Genomic DNA, 25,643 nt, shown 5'->3' on the forward strand with positions numbered 1-25,643 from the left:
GCCATTTTTAAATGCAACTTATAGAAAATACAATTTTTTCTGATTGGAATGAATGGGAAAAGCTAGGAAATTAAATTTCTGGCCTATTGTAAAGTAAGGTTTAAAAGTATATATAAATACAGGTAAGGAAGTTAAGATCCTTTCAAAGTCACATGGCAAAATTAAAATTATCTTCTATACCATTAAATCCAAGACACTAATATACTTAAATTTGTAAACTTATACTTCTATTTCATTGTCTTAGTAACTTATTTAAATTAAATACTCTGTTTGATAGATATCCAGTAAAATGGGAGCCCATTATCATTGTATCATTTGTTCAGCAACAATCACCAGAAGAACTGATATGTTAGGACATGTTAGGCGCCATATGAATAAAGGAGAGACTAAATCTAGTTATATTGCAGGTAAGTTGAGCAATCTCATTAACATATTAATATGTAAATCCTTAAATAATGGTCCAGTTATTATTTTCAGACATCAGGCAGATAAAATAATGCTGATTTAACCAAATGATTTAATTCACTAGTCCATTACATCAGATTTTGGTTTCTTTCTGTAAGGTCTCCAAAAACATTTTAACATTCTCAACATATATATTTAATAAATGGTGTAGAAAAAGTAAGTGACACTCAAGTGACTATAGATATTTTAATGAAAGATTATAGAATTGTCTTCCCAGTGACAGCTTTTATACCCTTAACTGTCATGTATGTATTGTTAGAAAACACTAGGAAAAAAGATACAGTGAAATAAAGACTATTAGTGACATGAAATTATTAATAGCTTGTTACTACTTAGAGATCCCTTCTCAAGAATTAAATTAAGCACTAATGGCCCAAAGCATGTATTATATGTAATGAGTAACTTCTCTATGTCTAGAATGGCACTATGTACCATTCCTTTAAGAACTGAAAAAAAAATAGTCACTGAATTAATTTCTATAAAACTTGATTTTCTCACAGAACCTAAATTGAGAAAGGCTGATCTTGTGAGATCTGTGACATACCTCCTCACTGGGTAAAAAAGGATATGTAACACAGTGCTAGGGAAAGATACTATTATTTGGCATTTTAGAAAGAAATACATAGTTGCCATTTAGTTAACATTCTGACTGTAATGTTATCAAGAAATCCAAACATAAAGGATCTCAACTGTCTGACATAGCACATATCTCATTTCTTAAATATTTAAAACATATACGCGTATAAACACATCAATATTTCATCAGTTTATAGCAAAACGATTCTAACGTATTAAATGTAAAATCATTTTTTCATTATAGCCATTTCAATGTAATTTGTGACTTGAAATCATTATGAGAAAATATTCTGAAGTCTCCCATGTTCAGGAAATAGAGTGATTCTTAGTAAGCCTTGCTAGCTAATGGAATGCAGCCATATGGAGATATTCATTTTCTAACAATTACACCATAGTAAAATATATGTAGCAAACAATGTAGTGTTTGATGAAACACAAAGGTGTTTTAGGATTTTGTGCTTTCCTAGGGTGATTGTTCTTAGGTATCATAATACAGATGTATTGATATGCTGGGCAGTCAAGATAGTAAATTAACTTTCATTAATCAGATGTTTAACTGAGTGTTACTCTTTTGCAGAGAGTGCTGAATAAATCAGTTCTTTGGTTTTGGTTTTTTTACATCTGCCCAACCGTTTGCATTAACACAAAATAATATAAAGTTATTTTTCAAAATGTATATTGTTTTAGATGTTTAGAATTATTTTGTATTTTCTTGGAAATCTTTTGTTTGGAATTATTTTGTGTTGCCCTGGAAATCTTTTCTTTTTTCTGTCTTAGCTTCCACTGCTAAACCGCCTAAGGAAATTTTGAAAGAGGCAGACACGGATGTACAAGTTTGTCCCAACTATTCTATACCTCAGAAAACAGATTCCTATTTTAATCCCAAAATGAAACTAAATCGGTAAGCTAAATTGAAAATAGGGTTATGGGATGTTTCAAATTATTGTAAATGTACCTTCTCTTAACCTTTATGTTCTAATATGTTAAAATTTAGAACTAGGTGCAGAATAAAAATCATCTATCTTAACATTTTTCACAGAAGGATTGTTTCTTTTTTTCTATCAAGCCAATGTCTTTATTAGAGAATAAAATAGGTCTAACTTTATATAATTACTGAACAAGCTGGTACTTTTGTGAGCAAGTTTTGTTTATAAATAAATAAATACTTATTAATAAAAATCCAACTGGATTCATAGTTTAATTTCACATATTTTTAGTTCTTATAGTATTAAATTAGGAATATGTTTTTAGGTCTCCTTTTGAAATAGTTTGTACAGTAACTAGGAACTTCAATTCACTATTCTTAAATGAAATAAAATCTATGATGGTGAAGCATGGTAAAGTAAAGTTATTTCAGATTATGATTTCCTTCTAGGCAGCTAATATTCTGTACATTGGCTGCTTTGGCTGAGGAACGAAAACCCTTGGAATGTCTAGATGCTTTTGGAGCCACTGGTAAGTGAGGACACTTTTTTGGAACCACATTTTATTTATTTGATTTTACAGTATCTTTTCTTAGAAAATGTGTATGGGCAGTGATGTAAAAAATTAAAGATCCAAGACAAAATTTTTAATTTTTTATTGTGAAAAATTTTAAATATATATTAAAGAGTATAGTAAGTGAGTCCTGTGTATCCATCGCTTACTTCAAAAATTAGTGGTTCATGCTCAGTCGTTTTATCATTGTCCTCATACCTCATGTCATAGTCTTTTGATATCTATTAATTTGAAACAAATAACAGATACATCGTTTCATCTGTATTTCAGTTGAATCTCTAAAAGGTAAAGATTTTTTAAAAATAAAACCACTATACTATCATACTTTAAAAAATTAAGAATAATTCTTTAATATAAATTGTTTAGATATGCCCAATTATCTCATAATGTGTTTTAAAAATCAAGTCAGAATGCAGACAAAAATTGTATTTCAATTGTTTGATATATCTAAGTCTCTTTTAAATCTATGGTTCCTTCTATCATTTTCTGTGTGTGTGATAATTATTTGTTGAGTTAACATGTCTTTTGACCTATAGAGTTTCCCGCAGTCTAGATTTTTCCTGATTGTATTGTTGTGGTTCATATAACATGTTCTTCTATCTCCTGTATTTTTGTAAATTGGCCATTTGATTAGATTCAAATACAGTTTTTTTGTTTGTTTGTTTTTTGTTTTGCAGTAATACTTGTTTGCTGCAATCAGGCAGCACCTGATGTCTGGTTGTGTCTCTTTTTTGTGTTGTGATGATCACTGCCTAGCCTTTAGACAGTAGAATAAAGTGAAATTTTAAACATTGAGAATATTTTTCTCAAAAGACTTAATAGTAGAGAAAAGAAAATAGAAACAGTAGAAAATTTCTAAAAAGCCTCTGTACCCAATCCAAGTCTTTCTTCATAAAGATTATAGGAATACACTTTTGGGGAGTTTGTGCCAAAAGAGTGAAAGCATTAGTTAGCTCTCCTTCCTAAACTCTCCTCAGGGAAAAGTAGTGGTTAAAAGCATGGACTGCAGAACCAGACTGCCTGAGTTCAAATCCCAGCTTTATCACTTGATAATTGTATGACCACAGGAAATTGTGCCTCAGTTTGCTCATCTATTGAAAGAGGAGACTCCTGCCGCCACCGTGATGATCAGCATTAGTACTGTCTCAGTATAAATGTGGTAAAAGTGATGAGGTGATTTTTCTGATTATTTCCCAAGTCACTTGGATTTGAAATTTGAATCATGTTTTTACTCCTTGTTTTCCTGTTACTCTTCTCATATCTACTCAGCCACCAGGTCTGTTCTAATTTTTCTTTTCCAATATAACTCACATTTTCCATTCCATATCCACCAATTTAATGATTTCATAGCAAGCCTATTTCAGTAGCCTCTATATAGTACCCTTGTTTCCAGTCATTTCTCTCTTCCAATTTGTCTTGCCTATTACTGCTAAACAGCTATTCCTCTGAAGCACCACATTGTTACTTACCAATCAAAAAAGTCATTCATCTTTATTGCCTAGACTCCAAAGTTCTCAGACTACATTTAATATCTTCCATATCTGATCCTAACCTGCTTGTCCAAATTTATTTCTCAGTATTTTTCACCATATCCTTTTACTTTACTCTTTTGAGACAAGAGTTTCGCTCTGTCACCCAGGCTGGAGTGCAGTGGTGCCATCTATCTCGGCTCGCTGCAACCTCTGCCTCCCGGGTTCAAGCACTTCTCCTGCCTCAGTTTCCCAAGTAGCTGAGATTACAGGCGCCTACCACCACGCCTGGTTGATTTTTGTATTTTTAATAGAGACAGGACTTCGCCATGTTGGCCAAGCTGGTCTCAAACTCCTGACCTCAGGTGATCCACCTGCCTCGGCCTCCCAAAGTGCTGGGATTACAGGTGTGAGCCACCGCACCCAGCTCTTTACTCTTTTATAAATCTGAAGTCATTAAAGCTAATATCTAAGGAATATATTTCCAGCCTCTTCTTTTAATGTGCCTTTGTAAACTTAGATCAGGTCTGGAGCAGTCATTGTGCATGTTTTGCCATTCCTAAAATGAGGATGTGAGAACTTACCTCACAAGCGTGTTGTGAAAATATGAAAAATACATATATATGAAGTCCATAACACATGGTATTTTTCCATTTATGAGACACGTGTATGGAGAAGATGGTCAGTATTTCCAATACATAAGGGGTTTACTAATCTGTGTTGGCTGGGTTTATGTTGCCATCTCTCATTTTGTAATGAATGTCCTTTATAACTTTAGTAGATAGGGAAAAACTGTGAAAAGGGGCACTTTTGGTCTTCCTTTTAGATGATTAGAAATTCTTCCTAATCATTGGCTTACAAATTTGGTTTTTTGGTTTTGTTCTGTTTTTGAGATACGGTCTCAGCTTTGAGATAGGATCTTGGCACCATGTCGGCTCACTGCAGTCTGGACCTCCTAGGCTTGGGTGATCCTCCCACCTCAGCCTCCAGAAAGTAGCTGGGACCACAAGCGTGCACCACCATGCCCAGCTAATTTTTGTATTTTTCTGTAGAGATAGGGTTTTGCTATGTTGCCCACACTGGTCTCAAACTCCTGGACTCAAGTGATCCACCCGCCTCAGCCTCCCAAAGTGCAGAGATTACATGTGTGAGCCATCACACCCGGCCACAATTTTATTTATTTATTTATTTTTTTTAATTCACAACAGTGTTATGCAGTGTTTGAAAAGTGTTAGTCTAGAAAAGTTTTTCATATTTTGGTCCATGATGGTAAACTTCAGCAGAAGGAATTCCAACTTCCCATCCTCCCTTCAAGCAGAGTAATCCCATTTGTATAAAGTATTCCATGGTCAGAGAAAAAGCAAAAAAGAAAACATTTTCCACTATTCAACAAAATAAAAAAACATACATAGAGATTTTATTATACAAGGATCATAAAAAAGGTTTATAAGAAGTATTAGTGAAAATCTGTTAGACATATTTTTAGTTATAACCTTTCTTGAGAAGCTTTGTAGTAAGAAAGAATAAGATTCATGAAAACATTAAATTTTGAAATAATTTGTTATTTACAAAACTGTGTATTATCATTATACTGTTTTTATTCTTTAAAATTATTATTATTATAAAACTCATTTTCTTCCCCATTTTTCCTAAGGGATAATGGGATTACAGTGGGCAAAACACCTTGGAAATGCAGTCAAAGTTACAATCAATGACTTGAATGAAAACTCTGTGACATTGATTCAGGAAAACTGCCATTTAAACAAATTGAAAGTGGTGGTGGACAGTAAAGAAAAGGAAAAGAGTGATGATATTCTTGAAGAAGGAGAGAAAAATATTGGTAATATTAAGGTGACCAAAATGGATGCCAATGTACTGATGCATTTGAGATCTTTTGATTTCATGTAAGTAGAAAAAGACTTGCTATGTCACTTTCTAAACTTATCTGGAATTTTGGGGACGAGGGGTAGTTAAAAATTAAGACTGTTGTTGTTTATTTATTTAAATGAATGCCATTTTTTGGCCTAAGGTATGCAGTATGAAAATTTTCTAGTGTTTGAAATAAAATGCCTGGGCATGTCACTTTTCCTCTAACCCAAATTTATTTTTACATGTCTCATACATCATACTATCATTTTATTACTTAATTTCAAAACAGAATTGTGTACTTAAAATAGATTTGCAATGTCCTTTTAAATCCATGGAATTTTATAATTAGAAATAATTACAATGGTATAATTTTTGTTACTAATATGACTTTAAAATATATCTATATGCTTTCTGATTTTAGACATCTAGACCCTTTTGGAACGTCAGTGAATTATCTAGATTCTGCATTCAGAAATATAAGAAACCTTGGCATAGTGTCAGTGACTTCTACAGATATCAGTTCTTTATATGCCAAGGCACAGCATGTTGCCCGGCGTCACTACGGATGTAACATTGTCCGAACTGAATATTACAAGGAACTAGCAGCCAGAATTGTTGTAGCTGCAGTGGCAAGGTACCAAATCGCCAACGGTGTACTTAGTGTGTTTCAGTATTTGATAAAAAGATAATATTACAAGAAGTACTTATTACTCAAAACATGCACAAAATATAAATCCTGTATTCCTTATCTGTAATACTGGTTTCTAATTTTACATGGTATCTGTTGTAATTTTATTTAAAAGCTTATGCCTGAAATATTCAGTTTACTCTCCAATTAAAATGTTATTGAAATAAAGTAGTAAGAAAGAAAAGATTAAAGTGAAAGTTAATTTCCAGTTTATTTGAGCAATGTAGGATAAAGGATAGCAATATGAAAGGAAAAGCAAAAATTGTTTTGTTTTGTTTTTTCGCCATGTTGCCCAGGATGAAACAAACCTCCTGGCCAACATGGTGAAACCTCGTCTCTACTAAAAATACAAAAATTAGCTGGGCGTGGTGGTACACACCTGTAATCGCAGCTACGATTACAGGTTGAGGCACTAGAATCACTTGAACCCAGGAGCCAGATGCTGCAGTGAGCCAGGGTTGCTCCACTGCACTCCAGTCTGGGCAACAGAGTGAGACTCTGCCTCAGAAAGAAACAGTCATTTCTTTTATATCCATTCTATTTTATCTTCTTTATTTATATAGTTTGAATAAAATGATGGCTTACAAACTTGATTCTCCAAAATCATCTTACAAAATGGAAAGTTCTCTCCATTTCTCACCAGGATTTCCAAACAGAATTTGAAAACAGTTATTTTTAAAAGGGTGACTTTTTTGGAGCACTTACTATATGCAGATTATGCTGGAATAATATAATATAAACGGACATTGTGAATATAGATAATGGATGATCAGCTAGCTCACTTGCCAGCCCTAATACTAGTTTCAGAGCATTTAAGTGGAAATTTGTACCTCAGCATAAATACAGATTATTAGACTTCATAGACCTTCAGGGTTGTTTCTAATTACCTGAAAACTGATGTTTACTTTATGCATGCTAAGGACTTACTGCACATGCTTAAAAATGTTCATAATGTAATATCAGCAAATTCAGAGTTATATATATATATATAAATTAAATTTAGTATGTGACTGCAGAGTACATAAATGGTATATAGTTGAGCTTAATCCAAAAAGTCTATAAAATTAATGGTGGAAAGGAATTTGACTATTCTTTTTTCACTCAATTTTCAGTAGCTAGCATACCATCCTGCATATAGTCATTACTCAATAAACATATACTGTTTTGAAGAAGATTTTATAGGAAATAAAATAGATAGGAAGAAATGTGGTGGTGATGATAAGAAACAAAGTGAAAATGACTGAAAATCAAAAAATATTGCCCTATTGAGAGGATATCATAAGGGAAAGTATCTAGAAACTGAAGACCCTCCCAAGCATCTTTTATTTCCTGTGTTTCAATTTCTGTAAAAGTTATAGTAATGATCTTTTAAAAGCACTGCTAATAAGAATTGAATTTTTCTTGATGTCCCGTAACTTACCCATAGTCTATTGTCCAGGTTAATATTTGTCAGTATAATGCCAAACAAGGGAAAATGATAAGCCCACAAAATAACTTTAAAAAATTTATTATAGAGCTGCAGCCCGATGCAACAAAGGCGTAGAAGTACTGTTTGCAGTGGCTCTGGAACATTTTGTGTTGGTAGTTGTGAGAGTTTTGAGGGGACCTACTTCAGCAGATGAAACAGCCAAGAAGATTCAGTACCTGATCCATTGTCAGTGGTGTGAAGAGAGAATTTTTCAGAAGGATGGTAATATGGTAGAAGGTAAATTCAAGTTATATATTATGTTTAATTTATCTATAATCCTCCACTGAATAAGCCTTTATCACATCCCTAATTATACATATTATTGTCCTTTGATTTTAAAGATTACAGTGCTAACTTTGTTATTTCCTATACTGGATTTCCTTTCGTCAACAGACAAGACATTCGTGTGAGTTTATTAAAGTTATTTACTCATGCTGTACAATGTATGCTTTCTAGCTGTGCCTTCTATCAAAACATCTAGAAATAACTTAGTTTCCACTCTCAACTAATTTTAGGAACATAAGTCAGATTACTTTTTTTCCAGACTGTTACAAATCATTAATTTTATAAAAATAATTTTTCATGTTTCTGGCTGTGTATAAAAGCCATCAGTTATAAAATGCATTCAATAAACATTTATTGAGCCTCTACTATATGCCAGGCCTGGGGATGGGAAACAAGGAAAAAGCTGTAGTTTATGCCTTCATGAAGCTGTTTCTGTTTGTTTCAGTTCTGGGACATGGAAACAGTTGCTCATTGTTTTGTGTTAGGTTCTTGGTATTTTTTAATACGAATTTTTGAGTTTAGCACTTACTATGTTAAGTTGCAGATTTTTTTCTCATTTTGTCAAATTTTTTTTTTAATCTGTCTTGCAGAAGTTTTTTGTTGCTAATTGAATGTTTATATAGTCTGGATTTTGCCTGTAGTTAGAAAGAGCTTTCCTATTCCTAGACTATTCAAAGTAGATTAGGTTGTATTGAATAGTACACCTTTCCTCCACTGATTTGAAAATACCTTCTTTATGTTATACTAAAATTCCACATGTATTTGAGTTTGTTTCTAGATTTTCTATTCTGTTCCAGTGGTTAGATATTTATTCATACATGTCTATCATACTGTTTTGACTACGGAGGCTTTTCAGTGTCATTTAATATCTGTGATGGCAATCCCTACTCAGAGCTCTTTGTTTTCAGTGTTCCTGTATTGATCTTTTGTTAACCCCTTAATATAAAAGTAAATAATAACCCAGTTGGCATATTATTTTGATCACATTAAATTGGGGAGATACTGTGATTTTTGAAGCTTCCTACAAATATAATATACTTTTCATTTGTTCAGGTACTTTAGTGTAATGTTAACTGGTAGTGGTAATGGAGGGCATTCTGTCATATTCCTTAGTTTTGGTTTCCTCTAGTGCTTTCTATTTTTTTTATTTTTTTTCAGATGGAGTATTGCTCTGTTACTCAGGCTGGAGTTCAGTTGTGCAATCTCGGCCCACTGCAACCTCTGCCTCCCAGGCTCAAGTAGTTCTCCTGCCTCAGACTCCCAAGTACCTGGGACTACAGGCGTACACCACCACACCCAGCTACTTTTTGCATTTTTAGTAGAGACAGGGTTTCACCATGTTTGCTGGCTGGTCTGAAACTCCTGACCTCTAGTAATCTGCCCACCTCATCCTCCCAAAGTGCTGGGATTACAGGCATGAGCCTCTGTACCCAACCTCTAGTGCTTTCTGATTCAAGCATAATACTGGCTTTTCATCTGCAATACGTATCATTTATCACATTAAGGAAGAATACTTCATTTCCACTTTTATTGTATTTTGTCAAGATGTTGAATTTTGTCATAATGCATTTTCAGCATCTGTGGAGATGATTATATGGTTTTTCCCTTTAGGCTTACTAATTTGATTAATTGTAATAGAAGGTTCCAGTATAGAACCAAACTGGATTTTGTAGAATAAACTATTTTCAGGTAGTATTTTTTTAATATGTTGCTATATTTTATTTGCTAATTTTTAAAGGATTTTTTGTTTCAGTATTTATAAATGAGATGGTATATAGTTTTGTAGCATAATTTTAGGTGGGCTTTGATCTATCAGTTTACACTCCCTTCAAAAATAATTTGGAATGCTTCCCTTTTTTCAATTCTTGGAATTGAAAACTGATTTTTTTTAAAAAACTAGTTCTTAAGAACTAGTTTAACTAGTATTGGAATTATGTGTTCCTTAAAGGTTTAGTAATATTCACCTAGCATTTCTGTTTTATTTACATAGGGTTGAGCTAAGTGTTGTCTAATAATTCCTTTTAATCTCCTTAGTTCCTATGGTCATAGTCCCCTTATATACTTTCATTTATTTATTCTTTCTTCCATTTTTCTTGACTAGATAAGAGGCTAGTTTATATATTTTATTGTAATTGTTTTCTTTTTTTTTTTTTTTGTGACAGAGTCTCATTCTGTCGCCCAGGCTGGAGTGCAGTGGCGCGATCTTGGCTCACTGCAACTTCCATCTCCCGGGTTCAAGCAGTTTTCCTGCCTCAGCTTCCCAAGTAGCTGTGACTACAGGCGCATGGCACCATGCCCGGCTAATTTTTTCTATTTTAGTAGACGGGATTTCACCATGTTGCCCAGGCTGGTCGCGAACTCCTGAGGTTAGGCAATCCACCCGCCTTGGCCTCCCAAAGCGCTAGGATTACAAGCGTGAGCCACCGCACCCAGACTGTTTATTTTCCTTAATTAATGTCTACTTTTAGTAGTAAATATGTATATACTTCTGTAATTTGGATTTATCAGTTTTAAGTAATATCCTTTGGCTCCTTGATATCACAAATGATAATTAGCTTCTTGTTTTCCATTTTTCCCTTCCTAATTTTTGTTTGTTGTACCATCTCTATGTTATTAGAATGTGTAACACTTAACATTCTGTTTTGCTAGATTAATCTCTACATATAAAAATATTCTGTGTATGTCATCATTCTTTTTGCCGTAATTTCTATAGTCATCTCTTATTTGGTTAAATTTAACTTTCTCAGTTTACTCAATAGAGCTCATGAGAAAAATACTACTTTGTTTCCTTCATGTTCAAAGCTTTTCTTTCCCCAAAGTATGTCCAATAGCCTGTATACTTAAAGAGTCTAAAGAATTTGAGTGCCTTATAGAAGTTCTTATAATTTTTCCTTCTTATATATGTGACATTAATCAAACATTTTAAAGAATATTTGACTTGATAAGTGATAACTATAAAGCAATGATTTGTTTTTGCATTTTATTTGGAATCATACAGAACTTAGAATAAACAAGTATGTCCTACAAAGAAGTCATCTCATTCAGAATTTTTATCAATTTGTAATACACAGTTTAAAAAGTCAAATAGCTGGGTGCAGTGGCTCACGCCTGTAATCCCAGCACTTTGGGAGGCTGGGGTGGACGGACCACCTGAGGTCAGGAGTTCGAAACTGGCCAACATGGTGAAACCCTGTCTCTACTAAAAGTACAAAAATTAGCTGGGCATGGTGGCAGGCACCTGTAATCCCGGCTACTCAGGAGGCTGAGGCAGGAGAATCACCACTTGAACCCAGGAGGCAGAGGTTGCAGTGAGCTGAGATCATGCTACTGCACTCCAGCCTGGGTGACAGAGCAAGACTGCATCTCAAAAAAAGAAAGAAAAGTCAAATAGTTCCATAAGTCTTATTAATAAAAATAATAATCTCTGCCTGACTCCCTGAACAGTTAAAATCTCACAGCTGTTTCTTCTAATGCTTACATTCGTATTTCTAAATAACATGTTTATAATGCATCTAACTTCCTTCCATGGAAAAAGAGTATTTGACTTTTTAAACCAGTCCAGTCACATGCATGCTTTTCCCCTCTCCACTTTGGACTACATCAATATTTAGTGTTTGCGTTTTTATAAATAGATAAATATTGTTTGCAAATTTTATTTGCTGTCTATTGCTGTGTAACAAATCACTCCAAAATTATTGGCTTTAAACAACATTTACTATCCCATAGTTTCTATGAGTCAAGAATCTAGGCATGGCTTAGCTGGGTCCACTAGCTTGGGGTCTCTCACAAGGCCACAGATCAAGGTGTTGGTCAGTGGTGTGTGCCCTTAGTCCCAGCTACTTGGGAGGCTGAGGCAGGAGGATCACTTGAACCCAGTAGTTCAGGCTGCAGTGAGCTATGGTTATACCACTGCACTCCAGCCTAGGTGACAGACCAAGATGCCATCTCTTAAAAAAAATAAAAAAAAAAAGCAAGTCAGAAGAACCAGAGAGTGAGTGAGTGCCAGCAAGATAGAATAGGTCTTTTGTAACCTAATCTCAAAGTAATACTCCATTGCTTTTGCCATATTCTAGTTGTTAGAAATTTGTCTCTAAAACCAGTGCCTACTCAGGGGAAGGGTATTACATAAGGGTATGAATACCAAGAGGCAGGGATTATTGCTGATCATTTTGGAAGGCTGCTACAGCACAAATAAACCATATGAATCTGAGCATGGTGGCTCATACCTGTAATCCCAGCACTTTAGGAGGCCAAGGTAGGATTGCCTGAGGTCAAGAGTTCAAGACCAGCCTGAGCAACATAGCAAGACCCTGTCTCTACAAAAATAAAAATAAAAACTGATTCATATAATATGCTATAATAATGTTTCCTTTCTTATACAATTCTTTGGTAACTCTGGAATTAATACTTACTGTGCCTGTTACCTTTTTTAAAAAAATACTTTTTATAATCCATCCCTAAACTCTTTGCTACATTTTCAATGCTTCTTTCAGCATAGTTAAGCACATTAGGTAATCTTTGGCTACAAATTTCACTCCCCTGGAGACAGCCCTCGTGTTGTAGTTTGGATTGTTTGTTTTCTGTATCTGCTGAAATCTGTTGTCCAAGGTTTCTATTTAACCATCATCCTGGAAATTTTCTTTGACTTTCTTTTTGTGATAAATCTTGTATCGCAGATCCTTTGTATTTTCACACTTCCCTTGTTTACTTCTTCATTTTGAGTGGACACTTTTTCCTATAGATTGCGGAGAAGTATTGCATGGCTAAGTACAGAATTCTAGGATGGAAATCATTTTTTCCTCAAAATGTTCAAGGTATTATTCCATTGTCTTCTAGCTTCCAATGAGAAGTCTGCTGCTGTTTTTGTCTAGTCTGTTATATTATTTTCTCTCCGAATGCTCTTACAATATCTCTTCTAAGAAAACCCAATATTCCAAAATAATTTTGAGATAATATGTGTATGAATTCATCTTTTAAAATTCATTTTACTGGATAATATCTGAGTTCTATTTATTTATTTTTTATTTTTTATTTTTTTTGAGATGGAATCTCACTCAGTCACCCAGGCTGGAGTGCAGTGGCACGATATCAACTCACTGCAACCTTCACCTAGGTTCAAGCAGTTCTCGTGACTCAGCCTCCTGAGGAGCTGGGATTGCAGGCACATGCCACCATGCTCAGCTAACATTTGTATTTTTTACTGGAGACAGGCTCTCACCATGTTGGCCAGGCTGGTCTCGAACTCCTGACCTCAAGTGATCCACCCTCCCTGGCCTCCCAAAGTGCTGGGATTACAGGCATGAACCATTGCACCTAGCCTCTGAGTTCTTTTAAGTCAGAAACTTGAGCTCTTCAGCTCTGATAAATTTGGGGGGCAAGGGAGGTAATTTTTTCTTTTTCTGTTTCTTTTTTTTAAGACGGAGTCTCGCTCTGTTGTTCAGGCTGGAGTGCAATAGTGCGATCTTGGCTCACTGTAACCTCTGCCTCCCAGGTTCAAGCGATTCTCCTGCCTCAGCTTACTGAGTAGCTGGGACTACAGGCCTGTGCCACCACTCCCAGCTAATTTTTGTATGTTTAGTAGTGACAGGGTTTCAGCATGTTTGTCAGGCTGGTCTCAATCTCCTGACCTCAAGTGATCTGCCTACCTCATCTCCCCAAAGTGCTAGGATTACAGGCATGAGCCACCACACCTGGCCTTTGAGGGGTGTTATTTCTTGGACAAGTTTTGCCTTTCAAATTGTATCTGTTGTCTCTTTCAGGAACTCTGTTTAGTTTATATTTTGGATCTTCTAGATTAATCCTCTGATTTTTAAAAATATCTATACTGTTCATCTCTTTGACAAAGTTCTAGTTTCTACTTTATACTTTTTCCTTAATTTTTATTTTCCAACTCTTATTTAAATTTCTGTCATATTTTGTTCATTTCTAAGAGTTATTTTATATTTTTTTCACTGTTCCTTTTTTTCTTTCTTTAGGCTAGTCAAGTGATTATTGTTCCTTTTTTAATAGTGTCATATTATTGTTTTAGGGATACAAAATCTCTTACCTTTCTAAGAATTGATTATACTTGGGCATATTTTATATTTAGGGGAGAATAGGGGTTTTTTGTTTGTTTTATATTGTTGCTGTTGTTTTGTTGTTCAGTTCTCCTGTTTTTTAACTTTCTTTTTCTGTTTTGTAGTTTTGTTCTCTGTTATGATAGATCTCAAATGTCTTGTGGTCTTCGGTTGTCCACAGTGAAAAATTGTTTTGAAGCACTTGGGGCAGAGCTTATAAACCAACAGATTTGGCCAGGCATAGTGGCTCACACCTGTAATCCCAGCACTTTGGGAGGCCGAGGCGGGCAGATCGTGAGGTCAGGAGATCGAGACCATTCTGGCTACACGGTGAAACCCCGTCTCTACTAAAAATACAAAAAATTAGCCAGGCATGGTGGCAGGCGCCTGTAGTCCCAGCTACTCAGGAGGCTGAGGCAGGAGACTGGCATGAGCCCAGGAGGGCAGAGCTTACAGTGAGCCGAGATCGCACCACTCCACTCCAACCTAGGTGACAGAGCGAGACTCCATCTCAAAATAAAAATAAAAATAAACCAATTGATTTTACTGTGATAAGATACCAGTCTGCTTTTTTTAGTAAGACACCCCCAAATGCCAACAAGTATATATAGATCTTTTCTCTTGGATTGGTAAATTTTTCCAGAGAGGAATCAACCAATCTTCTAGCAGCCCTGGGAGAGCCACACTGGGGACAGAGACTGGAAAGCAGATTTTTACTGAATCCCTCTGTTTTCAGACATCTCACTCTCAACTGTAACAAAAACTAATGGTTTCATATCCTCAGTAGCTTAGCCTCACCAAAGATTAACTTCATCTTTTGGAATGCGGAAGACACAGAAGCTTGATTGTATTAAAGATGTGGAATTTTAACTGAACCCTTTAAAAAGTTGTAACCAGACCTCTTTTTTGCAATACCTCTCTACAGTCATCTTCAGAGATAGTCATTACCCTCCATTTTCAAACCGTTACAGGGTCCCACAACACTAAGGAACTTTGTGTTTTGTTGGTTGCCCATCTATCCATTTCAGGCTTACGCTTTAGATTTTTCTGGTCTGATAATCAGTTACCCCATTGTATGTGATACCTGCCTCTGAAATTTTATTGGCATCTCTCATGTTTTGTTACCTCCTCTCCCATTTTATTTATTCTTGTAGTTTAATTTTTGTTCCTTGCTGTCATTTAAGCGTTAAGAAACAGCAGAGATAGAGTGCATGTTTAATCTATTGCATTTAAATAAAAGTCTCCGAATACTTTTTAATTCCTCATCTGGTATTGCCTTCCTCGCTTATATACTGGTAACATGGAAATACTAGTTTTCTTTCTTCTTTACCGCTTCATTATTTGTTGCTGGTAACTTGAATTGATAGCCTTGGCCCTCGGAGAGGAAATTTGCTGATGCTAATTTAGATCTGAGAAATCCTAGCAAAGAGGCTTGGGAAAAGACAGGTTTGTATGATAAGATTATTTTGCAAAGTGCATGAAGATACAAGCTGATTAGTAATTCATTTATGCTGTCTGCCTGCGGTAAGTGGGTGTAGCTGACAACTATAGTATAAATTGCCATCTTGAATTGGATGATGCCTGCTTATAAGTATTTGTAGTTTAGTGATGTAATGGTTCAAGAGAAGACTTCTTAAGTGTACTCATATTTGAGGACCATAGTTCTCAACAAAACTTAGATCAGTGCTAACCACACCCTTTCATCAAGGCTTAGAGTTAAATGATACTGAAAAGTAGACCTAGGAGCAGTGAAGGACACTTTTAAGTAAATGTAAAATAAGATCTCATAACTATGCATTATACCAATAATTGTATTGAATAGCAGTGATATTATCATCTAGCAAGAAGCTATTGACCTGTGTTCCTGCCACTGTTCTTTGGTTCTGAATATATCTGGGACTGATTGATTAGATCAGTTCATTCCAAGAAAGTGAATGATCAACCCAGGAGTGGCCTAGAGTGGAGGGAATTAGTTGGAGAATTTCTGATATAAAATGACTATGTGAGCCTTGAGTGCATTTAAAAGTTCCTTAGTCAAATATTAGCCTATTTTGAAAACTAAGAATAGTGCTAGTATCTCCCCAATTTCCTTGTGATTATATCAGGCCTCTCATTCATTGCTTTTTAAGCCAAATTAGATTCTAGCCTACATTTGAAGGCTGAATATGAATCAAGCATAAGGAATAGAGCAATTCATTTTCTTTCCAAATTCAGAAGAGTTAACTTACGAGAAATATCTACATTTTGATTGGGATGTTGGTTATGTGGGTGTATATATTTGTTAAAACTCATCAACCGTTTTACATAAAATATATATATTTTATTGCACATAAATTATATCTTAGTTAGTTTTGAAATATGAATCTCTTGTAAACTTTATAAGACTTTCCTTCTTTATATTATTTAATGTAGTATAGTAAGTAAATATCAGTTACACCTCTAATAAGCCATTTGACATGGATTTCCACAACCTCTCTCAAGCTTTAATCCTCTGATCTGTATAATTGAGATTTTAACATACCTACTTCAGAGAGTTGTAAGGACTTCAATTAAAAAAATATATATGTGTGTGTGCGTGTATGTGTGTGTATATATATATACACACACGCACACACACATATATATGCATACATAAAATACTTAGCATAACACCTGGCACATAGTAGATCCTCAGTATATAGTAGCTGCAAATTATTATTAATATAATATATTAATATAACAATTACTACTATTTGTATAAGTCACTTCTCCTTTGACTTCTCCTTTTATTATCTTTTTACAGAAAACCCATATAGACAGCTGCCTTGTAACTGTCATGGAAGCATGCCTGGAAAGACAGCAATAGAACTTGGACCTCTGTGGTATGTGACCAGCCATAAGAACATACTAAAATTTGATTTATTGATTGATTAATTGCGGATTTTTATTATGTGTGGTAAAAAACACATTTAAATTCAATTGTTAAGTCTAGGCAAATAGTTATGACTCTTCTCCTCCTATGAACCCGAGGTGTTTAATATTTTGAGATTTTTCTCTACCGTCATTCTCTCTAGTTTGTGACAGAACTAAGAGGCAATGGAGATAAAAGAGAAGCCTGGATGATCTGGAAACTAGATAATTCATTTCTGAATAGTAAGAAAGAAGCTTTTTAAAATTGATCATTGTAGATCTAGCATGTGATTTTTAAATGATCACAATAACTTTTTATAGAAGAGCTAACTCATGTAAAAGGTCCTAGAAGAATTAGTTTTAAGTGAGAAAGGCATGTGAAAGTGTCTGCCTTTGTTTTAGGTAAAGTTATTTAGATGGTACACAATTGGAAATATTTAATGTGTATATGCTTTTGCATCATTGGTAACAGCTAATTGTACCTTAAAGTTGATTTGGGTTTTGTTTGTTTGAGATGGAGTCTCGCTCGTTTCCCAGGCTGGAGTGCAGTGGCGCAATCTCGACTCACTGCAACCTCCCTCTCCCAGGTTAAAGCGATTCTCCTGCCTCAGCCTCCTGAGTAGCTGGGATTACAGGCACCCGCCACCACACCTGGCTAATTTTTGTACTTTTATTACAGACTGGGTTTCGCCATGTTTGCCAGGCTTTTCTCGAACTCCTGATCTCAGGTGGTCTGCCTGCCTCGGCCTCCCAAAGTACTAGGCTTACAGGTGTGAGCCACCACACCCTGCCAAATTATTTTTAATCAGAATCCTTACCTTAAGTTTGTTACTAGAGATTCTTTTTTTTTTTTTTTTGAGACAGTTTCGCTCTTGTTGCCCAGGCTGGAGTGCAATGGCGCTATCTTGGCTCACCGCAACCTCTGCCTCCCAGGTTCAAGCAATTTTCCTACCTCAGCCTCCTGAGTAGCCAGGATTACAGGCATGTGCCACCATGCCCAGCTAATTTTGTATTTTTTTAGTAGAGACCAGGTTTCTCCATGTTGGTCAGGCTGATATCGAACTCCCAACCTCAAGTGATCCGCCTGCCTTGGCCTCCCAAAGTACTGGGGATTATAGGCATGAGCTACTGCACCTAGCCAAGATTTTTACAGAAATTCAAGATTCCTAACAACATTGTGACAAGAATTGCAAATTTCTTCTCATTACTTTATAAGGTCAAGGCTTAAGCACCTCCTAAACCTAGAAATCGACCCAAATGGTAAATGTCTTTGTGCTGATGCTCATTATTTTATCTTCATCTTATTAAATACTCTTAGATTAAGAAAGACCTAGCCAACCCTACCTTCTAGTTCTTCTAAAACTAGTTCTCACCTATAGCATCTGCACATTGATCCTACTCACTGATTCAGAACTGAGGAAATTAAAAATAGCAGGTTACTGGATCCAGAAGGAAGATTTCTAGCCTAACTGCCTTATTTTACACATGAAGAAACTATGGCACAGTGTTTTTAAGTGCTTGCTAAAACTGACCAAAAAAATTCATACCACAGCCAAGGCTAGAACTTAGGTTTTCTGACTCCCAGGACTGAATTCTTTTTTTATTTTTTGTTTTTGAGACAGAGTCCCACTTTGTTGCCCAGGCTGAAGTACAATGGCATGATCTTGGCTTACTGCAACCTCCGCCTTTTGGGTTCAAGCGATTCTCCTGACTCAGCCTCCCGAGTAGCTGGGACTACAGGCATATGCCACTGCACCCAGCTAATTTCTGTATTTTTAATAGAGACGGGGTTTCACCATGTTGGCCAGGCTAGTCTTGAACTCCTGACTCCGCCCACCTCAGCCTCCTGAAGTGGTGGGATTACAGGCGTCAGCCACGACGCCCAGCCTGAATTCTTAATAAAACCTTATGATTTCCACAGGAAAGCTATTGTGTTCATGTCTTTACACTCATGAGAATACCTTCCCCCTCTCTACCACCTCCAGTTCAAATTGTACTTTCTTTTTGAAGTCTCTCCTTAGTGCTTCAACCCAATATAATCTCTAAATTCCCTTTAGTGTATCTTCTATTGATCACATATTTGATAATTTAAGATCATATATTCTTTCATATATATTTGCTAACCCTAACAATAGTAACTACCATACATTGAGGATATATAGAGAAGTTTTATTGTTGGCCAGTCACGGTGGCTCACGCCTGTAATCCCAGCACTTTGGGAGGCTGAGGCAGGAGAATGGCGTGAACCCAGGAGGCAGAGTTTGCAGTGGGCCAAGATTGCACCACTGCACTCTAGCCTGGGCAACAGAGTGAGACTGTCTCAAAAAAAAAAAAAGTTTTATTTTACATTTCATGATGAGGAATACAAGACTCAAAAGTAGTAATTACTCAAGATTATATAGCTAGCCCAGCACAGTTGCACACATCTATAGTCCCACCTACTCAGGAGGCTGAGGCAGGAGGATCCCTTGAGCCCAGGAATTCAAGTTCAGCCTGGGCAGCATAGTGAGACCCTGTCTCTTAATAAAAAGATTACATAACTAGTAAGTGGTGGAGCCAGGATTGGAATCCAGTTTATCTTACTCAGAATTTCATTTTTGTCCATTATACCTGTGATTCTCAAATTAAATGGGAAGCATATCAGATTCACCCCAGACCATTTTTGAACCATACCATCACCACATATAATTCTCATATATGTGCTCCCCTGCCCTGTCCTGCCCCACCCTGCCACCATAAACACACCAGAATTAAGATTTTCTATTAGTGACTAGAATGTGCATTGTGAAAACCTGTTCATTGCTCTATTTTCCTGTCTAGATTTATAGGCTTTTGTAAGGTCAACGTTGTATATTTTATTTTGGTATATCCTCCACACACCCTTTATGTACCACAGTACTGTATACCTTATGAGAGCTCAATAAATTATTTTTTTTATTAAGGTAACGTACACATATAACATTTTCCTTCTTTACCATTTTTAACTATGTACTTCAATGATAATAAATACATTTATATTCTTTTACCCCTCTTCATCACTCTCTCCCTTCTCTCCTTCCCAGCCTCAGTAGATTCTTATTGACTTAAGTTTCCTTGACTAATTCTCCCCTTCCCAGCCTCAGTAGATTCTTACTGACTTAGGTTTCCTTGACTAATGCTACTAGTTTAGAGAACTGATATGATAAAATGAGTGGCAAATAGAAAATAAAAAGTTTTAGGCCAGGCATGTGGTATCTCACACCTGTAATCCCAGCACTTTGGGAAGCCAAGGTAGGAGGATCCCTTGAGCTCAGTAGTTTGAGATCAGCCTGGGCAACATGATGAGACTCCATCTCTATTAAAAAATAATAAAATACTCCAGCCTAGGCAACAGGATGGGACTCTCAAAAAATAATAAACAGTTTTAAATTAAATCATAAATTATTTTTTAATTTAAGTATTACTCTGTTATATAATTAATTATATGTCTTACTTAAATTGTGAAGACTTTTTTTTTTTTTAAAGAGAAATATTTCTCAAACCCAGTTCTCTGTATATTCTTTTCTTTTCAGGTCAAGTTCCCTTTTCAGTACTGGATTCCTCAAAAGAATGCTATTTGAATCACTTCACCATGGTTTGGATGACATTCAGACCCTAATAAAGACATTAATCTTTGAATCAGAGTGTACGCCTCAAAGTCAGTTTTCAATTCATACACCTTCAAATCTCAACAAGCAAGGTGACTAATTGAATACTAGCTTACTAGCTTTAATTTACTTACCAAAAATACTGTATCTTTTTCAATTGTATTTGATGTTATAATAAAAGCAATATAATTATAGTGTTTTTAGTAAATCCTCTCTAATGAGTCTAATCATAATCTGGTTAATTTTTTTTTTAATTAGATAGTTTTCCTCAGGCTTATAATCAGGCCTGAGATGAATAGATGAATGATGAATAGTATTGTTGATTTTGTTGCGTTTTTTTGGATACTGGGTCTCACTTTTTCACCCAAGCTGGAATGCAAGTGGCACAAACATGGCTCACTGCAGTCTCAACCTCCTGGACTCAGGCGATCCTCTTGCCTCAGCCTCAACCTCCTGTGTAGCTGGAACCACAAGCATGCACCACCACACCTGGCTAATAATTTTATAGAGATGGGGTCTCACCGTATTGTCCAGGCTGATCTCAAACTCCTGGGCTCAAGCAGTCCTCCCACCTTGGCCTCCCAAAGTGGCTGGGATTACAGGCAAACCACCATGCGCTGACAATTTTTTTTAAGATAACCTCCCTTTTTTGTGTATTTTTAATTTTACTAGATTTTTTTAAAAGAATTTAAAAAAAATAAAAAATTTTTATTACCCTAGATCTGCTTTCTAGAAAAAGAAACTTTAGGAGTAATGTGGCCAAAAATTATAATATCTATGGAGACACAGAAACTAGATTTATACTTCTCATTCAGTAAAGCTATGTGTTTTTTTTCTCTTTAGTACAAACAGCCAATTTTGTAGTTGTATCTTGACTGTTGATATAAAGGTGAGCCTATTGAATATCCTAGTGTTCTCATAAATAATTAGAAGCTGCTATTATAGAGGGTTAAACAATGTAATTTTTGCAGTTCAGTTTGGCCACAGAGTCTCTTGCATATTCATGAAAATAGTGTGGATGGAATTTCATAAAGTTTTATTTAAACTTTGAGTTGAGTTGCTTTATGTCATTCTGTAAAATATTTTCTTTTCCCATTTGCTTTTTTTTTTTTTTAGAAGAAAATGGTGTATTTATTAAAACTACAGATGACACCACAACAGATAATTACATTGCACAAGGTATGTATGCATATATGTGTGTACATTTGTACATATCAGGTCAAAATGGCATATAGCAAAAGGGTAGGAAGAAAAGAGATTGCCATGATAGCCTACTTAAAAATACATTTCATATTAAATGACAACAAAACTGTAGTAAAACTTGTTTATCAACATTCACACATTGGAAATTTCTGTTAACATATGCTTTGTTCACATCTGTAATATATGGTTATCCCTTTGAACGAACTGTATGATCTTGAATCATGTGAATAAAATAAGATCAATTTAGATATGATAAAGTTATATTTAATTTTATAGTTAAGATAAAATTTTATTCTAATTCTTTTTAAAATTGCTCATTAATATATGATTTATAGCAATTCCATTTAACCAGAAGACCTCATTCTCCAGCCAAAAGATTTTATTATATGGCCTTTCATATAATTTAGGATATGTGCATACTTTAAATATAACTGTGTTAGGCACTGTAAATTCATATCAAAAGGACGTTAAGATTTAAAATATCATTGCCTTAATGTCTAAGGTTTTGTTTTGCTTTTTAAAAAACTTTAGATTCCAGATGTGTTTTTGAATACAGATGAAAAGACGACTGTAGAGTGTTAAGTTTGAAAGAGCGGTGGCCTTTAGTTATAAGCTGTAATTTTTTATTAGTTGCTCAACAGTTTAGTGTTGACCTTCAAAGAAAGGAAACTTAAATTCCTTTTAATAGTATATAGTTTAAATACCTACTGTATACTCTTTCCAACAGCCATGTTCATTTGGCATCTTGATAACTTAAATTGATAATATTCTACCTAATTTCTCTGTTGATAACTTAAATTGATATATTTAATTTGATAACTTAAATTGATACATTCTACCTAATTTCTCTGTTGGAGGGAAGACAAAGAAGCATTATACACTGTAAAGAATATTAGATTTGCTGGGCATAGTGGCTCATGCCTGTAATCCCAGCACTTTGGGAGGCTGAGATGGGCAGATCACTTGAGGTCAGAGTTCAAGACCAGCCTTGCCAACATAGTGAAACCTCGTCTCTACTAAAAACACAAAAATTAGCCAGGTGCGTCGGTGCAAGCCTGTAATCCCAGCTACTTGAGAGGCTGAGGTGGGAGAATTGCTTGAACTTGGGAGGCAGAGACTGCAGTGAGCCAAGATTGCACCACTGCACTCCAGCCTGGGTGACAGATCAAGACTGTCTCCAAAAAAAAAAAAAAAAAAAATTAGATTTAAGATCATTATCCTACTGCAGGCGCTGTTATATAAACTCACCCAGGTCCCTCCCCTTCAGCAAAATTGTCTTAAATCCTTTTTAGGATAAAGTAAAACAAATAAGCTTTAAAAATATTTTCAAAAGCCAAGAGCACGATAGCACACACCTGTAATCTCAGCTACTCAGGAGGCTGAAGTGGGAGGATAGTGTGAGGATTGTGTGAGCCTGGGCAACATAGCCAGACTCCATCTTAAAAAAAAAAAAAATTGTTTTTAATCTGTGAGCCTTTCTCATATATAAATTAAGGAAATTAGACTAATTTTTGTGGGCTCTTCTATAACTCTTAAATTATATGGTTATTCTAAGGCCATTGGTCAACACATAAAATCTTAAAATGATAGTACTATGCAAACCCAAAGGAAAATAACTCATTCTGTCAAAGATACGTTATATGTTGATTGCAGTGCTATTCACAATAGCAAAGACATAGAATCAACCTAAGTGCCCATCATCAATGGACTGGATAAAGAAAATGTACATATGTACTATGGAATAATATGCAGCCATAAAAAAGAACAAAATCATGCTCTTTGCAGCAACATGGATGGAGCTCTAGGCCATTATCCTAATAAAACTAATGCAAGAACAGAAAACCAAAGCCCCATGCTCTCACTTATAAGTGGGAGCTAAACTTTGGGTACTCATGGACATCAGTGGGAATAATAGACACTGGGGACTACTAGATGGAGGAGGGATGGGTTGGGGCCTGGACTGAAGAACCACCTGCTGGGTATTATGCCCACTGCCTGGGTGCTGGTGTTATTGGGACTCCAAGCCCCAGCGTTACACAATTTACCCATGTAACAAACCTACAGATATACCCTTTAATTGATAAGGAAAGTTGAAATTTTTTGAAAAGGAAGAAATTACTGGGCCAAAAAAAAAATCTGTATACTGCTGATGATAGTCACTATTAAGGTATTACATCAGATTTTTTGCCTCAGATGCTCCTAAAACTTGTACTAAATCTGGGTATCTATCCTTTGACTAGGTGCCTCATTAGATTTCATGCAATTTCAAATTTTAGATTTCAAATTATAATTCTGATTTGATGGATGGATCCCAGGTTGTCCTTTTTGCTTTATGTTTTTATGTAAAAAGGCAACAATTCAGCAATAATTTATATTTATTTTGAATGTAATTTATCATTTTATGTATCAACTTTGCCTTTTTAATACTTTTTTTTTTAAGAGACAGGGTCTTGCTATGTTGCCCAGGCTAGACTCAAACTCCTGGGCTCAAGCGATCCTGCCACATCAGCCTCCCAAGTAGCTGGGACTATAGGTGTATGTCAATGCCCCTGGCACCTTCTGAATACTTTCCTTAAGCAGATGTTAATTACTTTCCCTGAGGACGTAAGGTTTGACCATAACATTCATATATAAATAATCAAGGATTGAACACCAGGCAAAATCTCATTATAGTATTGGATAGCTATCTCAGTTGTTTTCATGTTGTGATTTTTGGAAGGATACAGTTCTAAAATCTTACTTGCTGTCTTCCTTTCACTCAAAATGAAAAAACTAAGTGCTGTGATGAGAAATAGGCAATGAGATAATAACATTGACCTTTTATCAGTTTCTCTGTCCAAGCTCTCAAGACTTTGTGTTGTTTTTCTTTGTTTTGTGATTACGGAAGACCCACTATGTATCCAATACTGAGCACTCAGTAGAAATACAGGTATAAAAATGAAAGACATTGTCCTTAGGAACTTAGAATATAACTTGGGGAGAAAGGACTTTGACACACATTAAGGAACCATAAGAAAAGAAAAAAATGACAGAACTTAATCAAACTCTGAGTAGTGTAGTGTAGTATTACCAACAATGAAATCTGTGAAGTGACTGGCCCCAAATTCACAGATGGCTTCCTACAGGAGACAAAATAGAGTGTGACTTGAAGTTGAAGAAGGTAGAAAGGAAGTTCTGATTCAGCAGACAGTTAAATATGAAAATTACATAAGTGAAGGACAGTGAAAATAGAATATAAGAATTAAGATTGGAGAGACAGGTTGAAATAATGTGTCAGGATTTAGACTTGAGACAAATATATAGTTATAAAAGTATTTGGCTTGTAATTTTTAAGAGCATGCTAACTTTGTATGTGTATGTTGCAGGAAAGAGAAAAAGTAATGAAATGATCACAAATTTAGGCAAGAAGCAAAAGACTGATGTCAGTACTGAACATCCTCCCTTTTATTACAACATTCACAGACACAGCATTAAAGGAATGAATATGCCAAAGTAAGACACCCAGTGAATGACAAAGTATATATTTTATATTTTAATAATATTGTGATTTAA

General features: G+C 35.3%; 1 protein-coding gene across 4 annotated transcripts in view; it reads left to right on the forward strand.

Annotated features, from left to right (window-relative positions):
• TRMT1L (tRNA methyltransferase 1 like) overlaps positions 1-25,643 on the forward strand; it is a 40,009-nt gene that overhangs the window by 12,128 nt on the left and 2,238 nt on the right. For all 4 annotated transcript variants that reach the window (XM_025362581.1, XM_025362556.1, XM_025362566.1 and 1 more), the window contains 10 exons: positions 278-407; positions 1,819-1,942; positions 2,417-2,496; positions 5,662-5,911; positions 6,298-6,510; positions 8,079-8,269; positions 17,156-17,234; positions 20,814-20,980; positions 22,005-22,067; positions 25,457-25,583. In XM_025362581.1, coding sequence (XP_025218366.1) covers positions 278-407; positions 1,819-1,942; positions 2,417-2,496; positions 5,662-5,911; positions 6,298-6,510; positions 8,079-8,269; positions 17,156-17,234; positions 20,814-20,980; positions 22,005-22,067; positions 25,457-25,583 — 1,424 coding nt within the window. The remainder of the gene's footprint in view (positions 1-277; positions 408-1,818; positions 1,943-2,416; positions 2,497-5,661; positions 5,912-6,297; positions 6,511-8,078; positions 8,270-17,155; positions 17,235-20,813; positions 20,981-22,004; positions 22,068-25,456; positions 25,584-25,643) is intronic.

The sequence above is a fragment of the Theropithecus gelada genome, chromosome 1 (genome assembly GCF_003255815.1).
Source record: "Theropithecus gelada isolate Dixy chromosome 1, Tgel_1.0, whole genome shotgun sequence".
Lineage (NCBI taxonomy): Eukaryota > Metazoa > Chordata > Mammalia > Primates > Cercopithecidae > Theropithecus > Theropithecus gelada.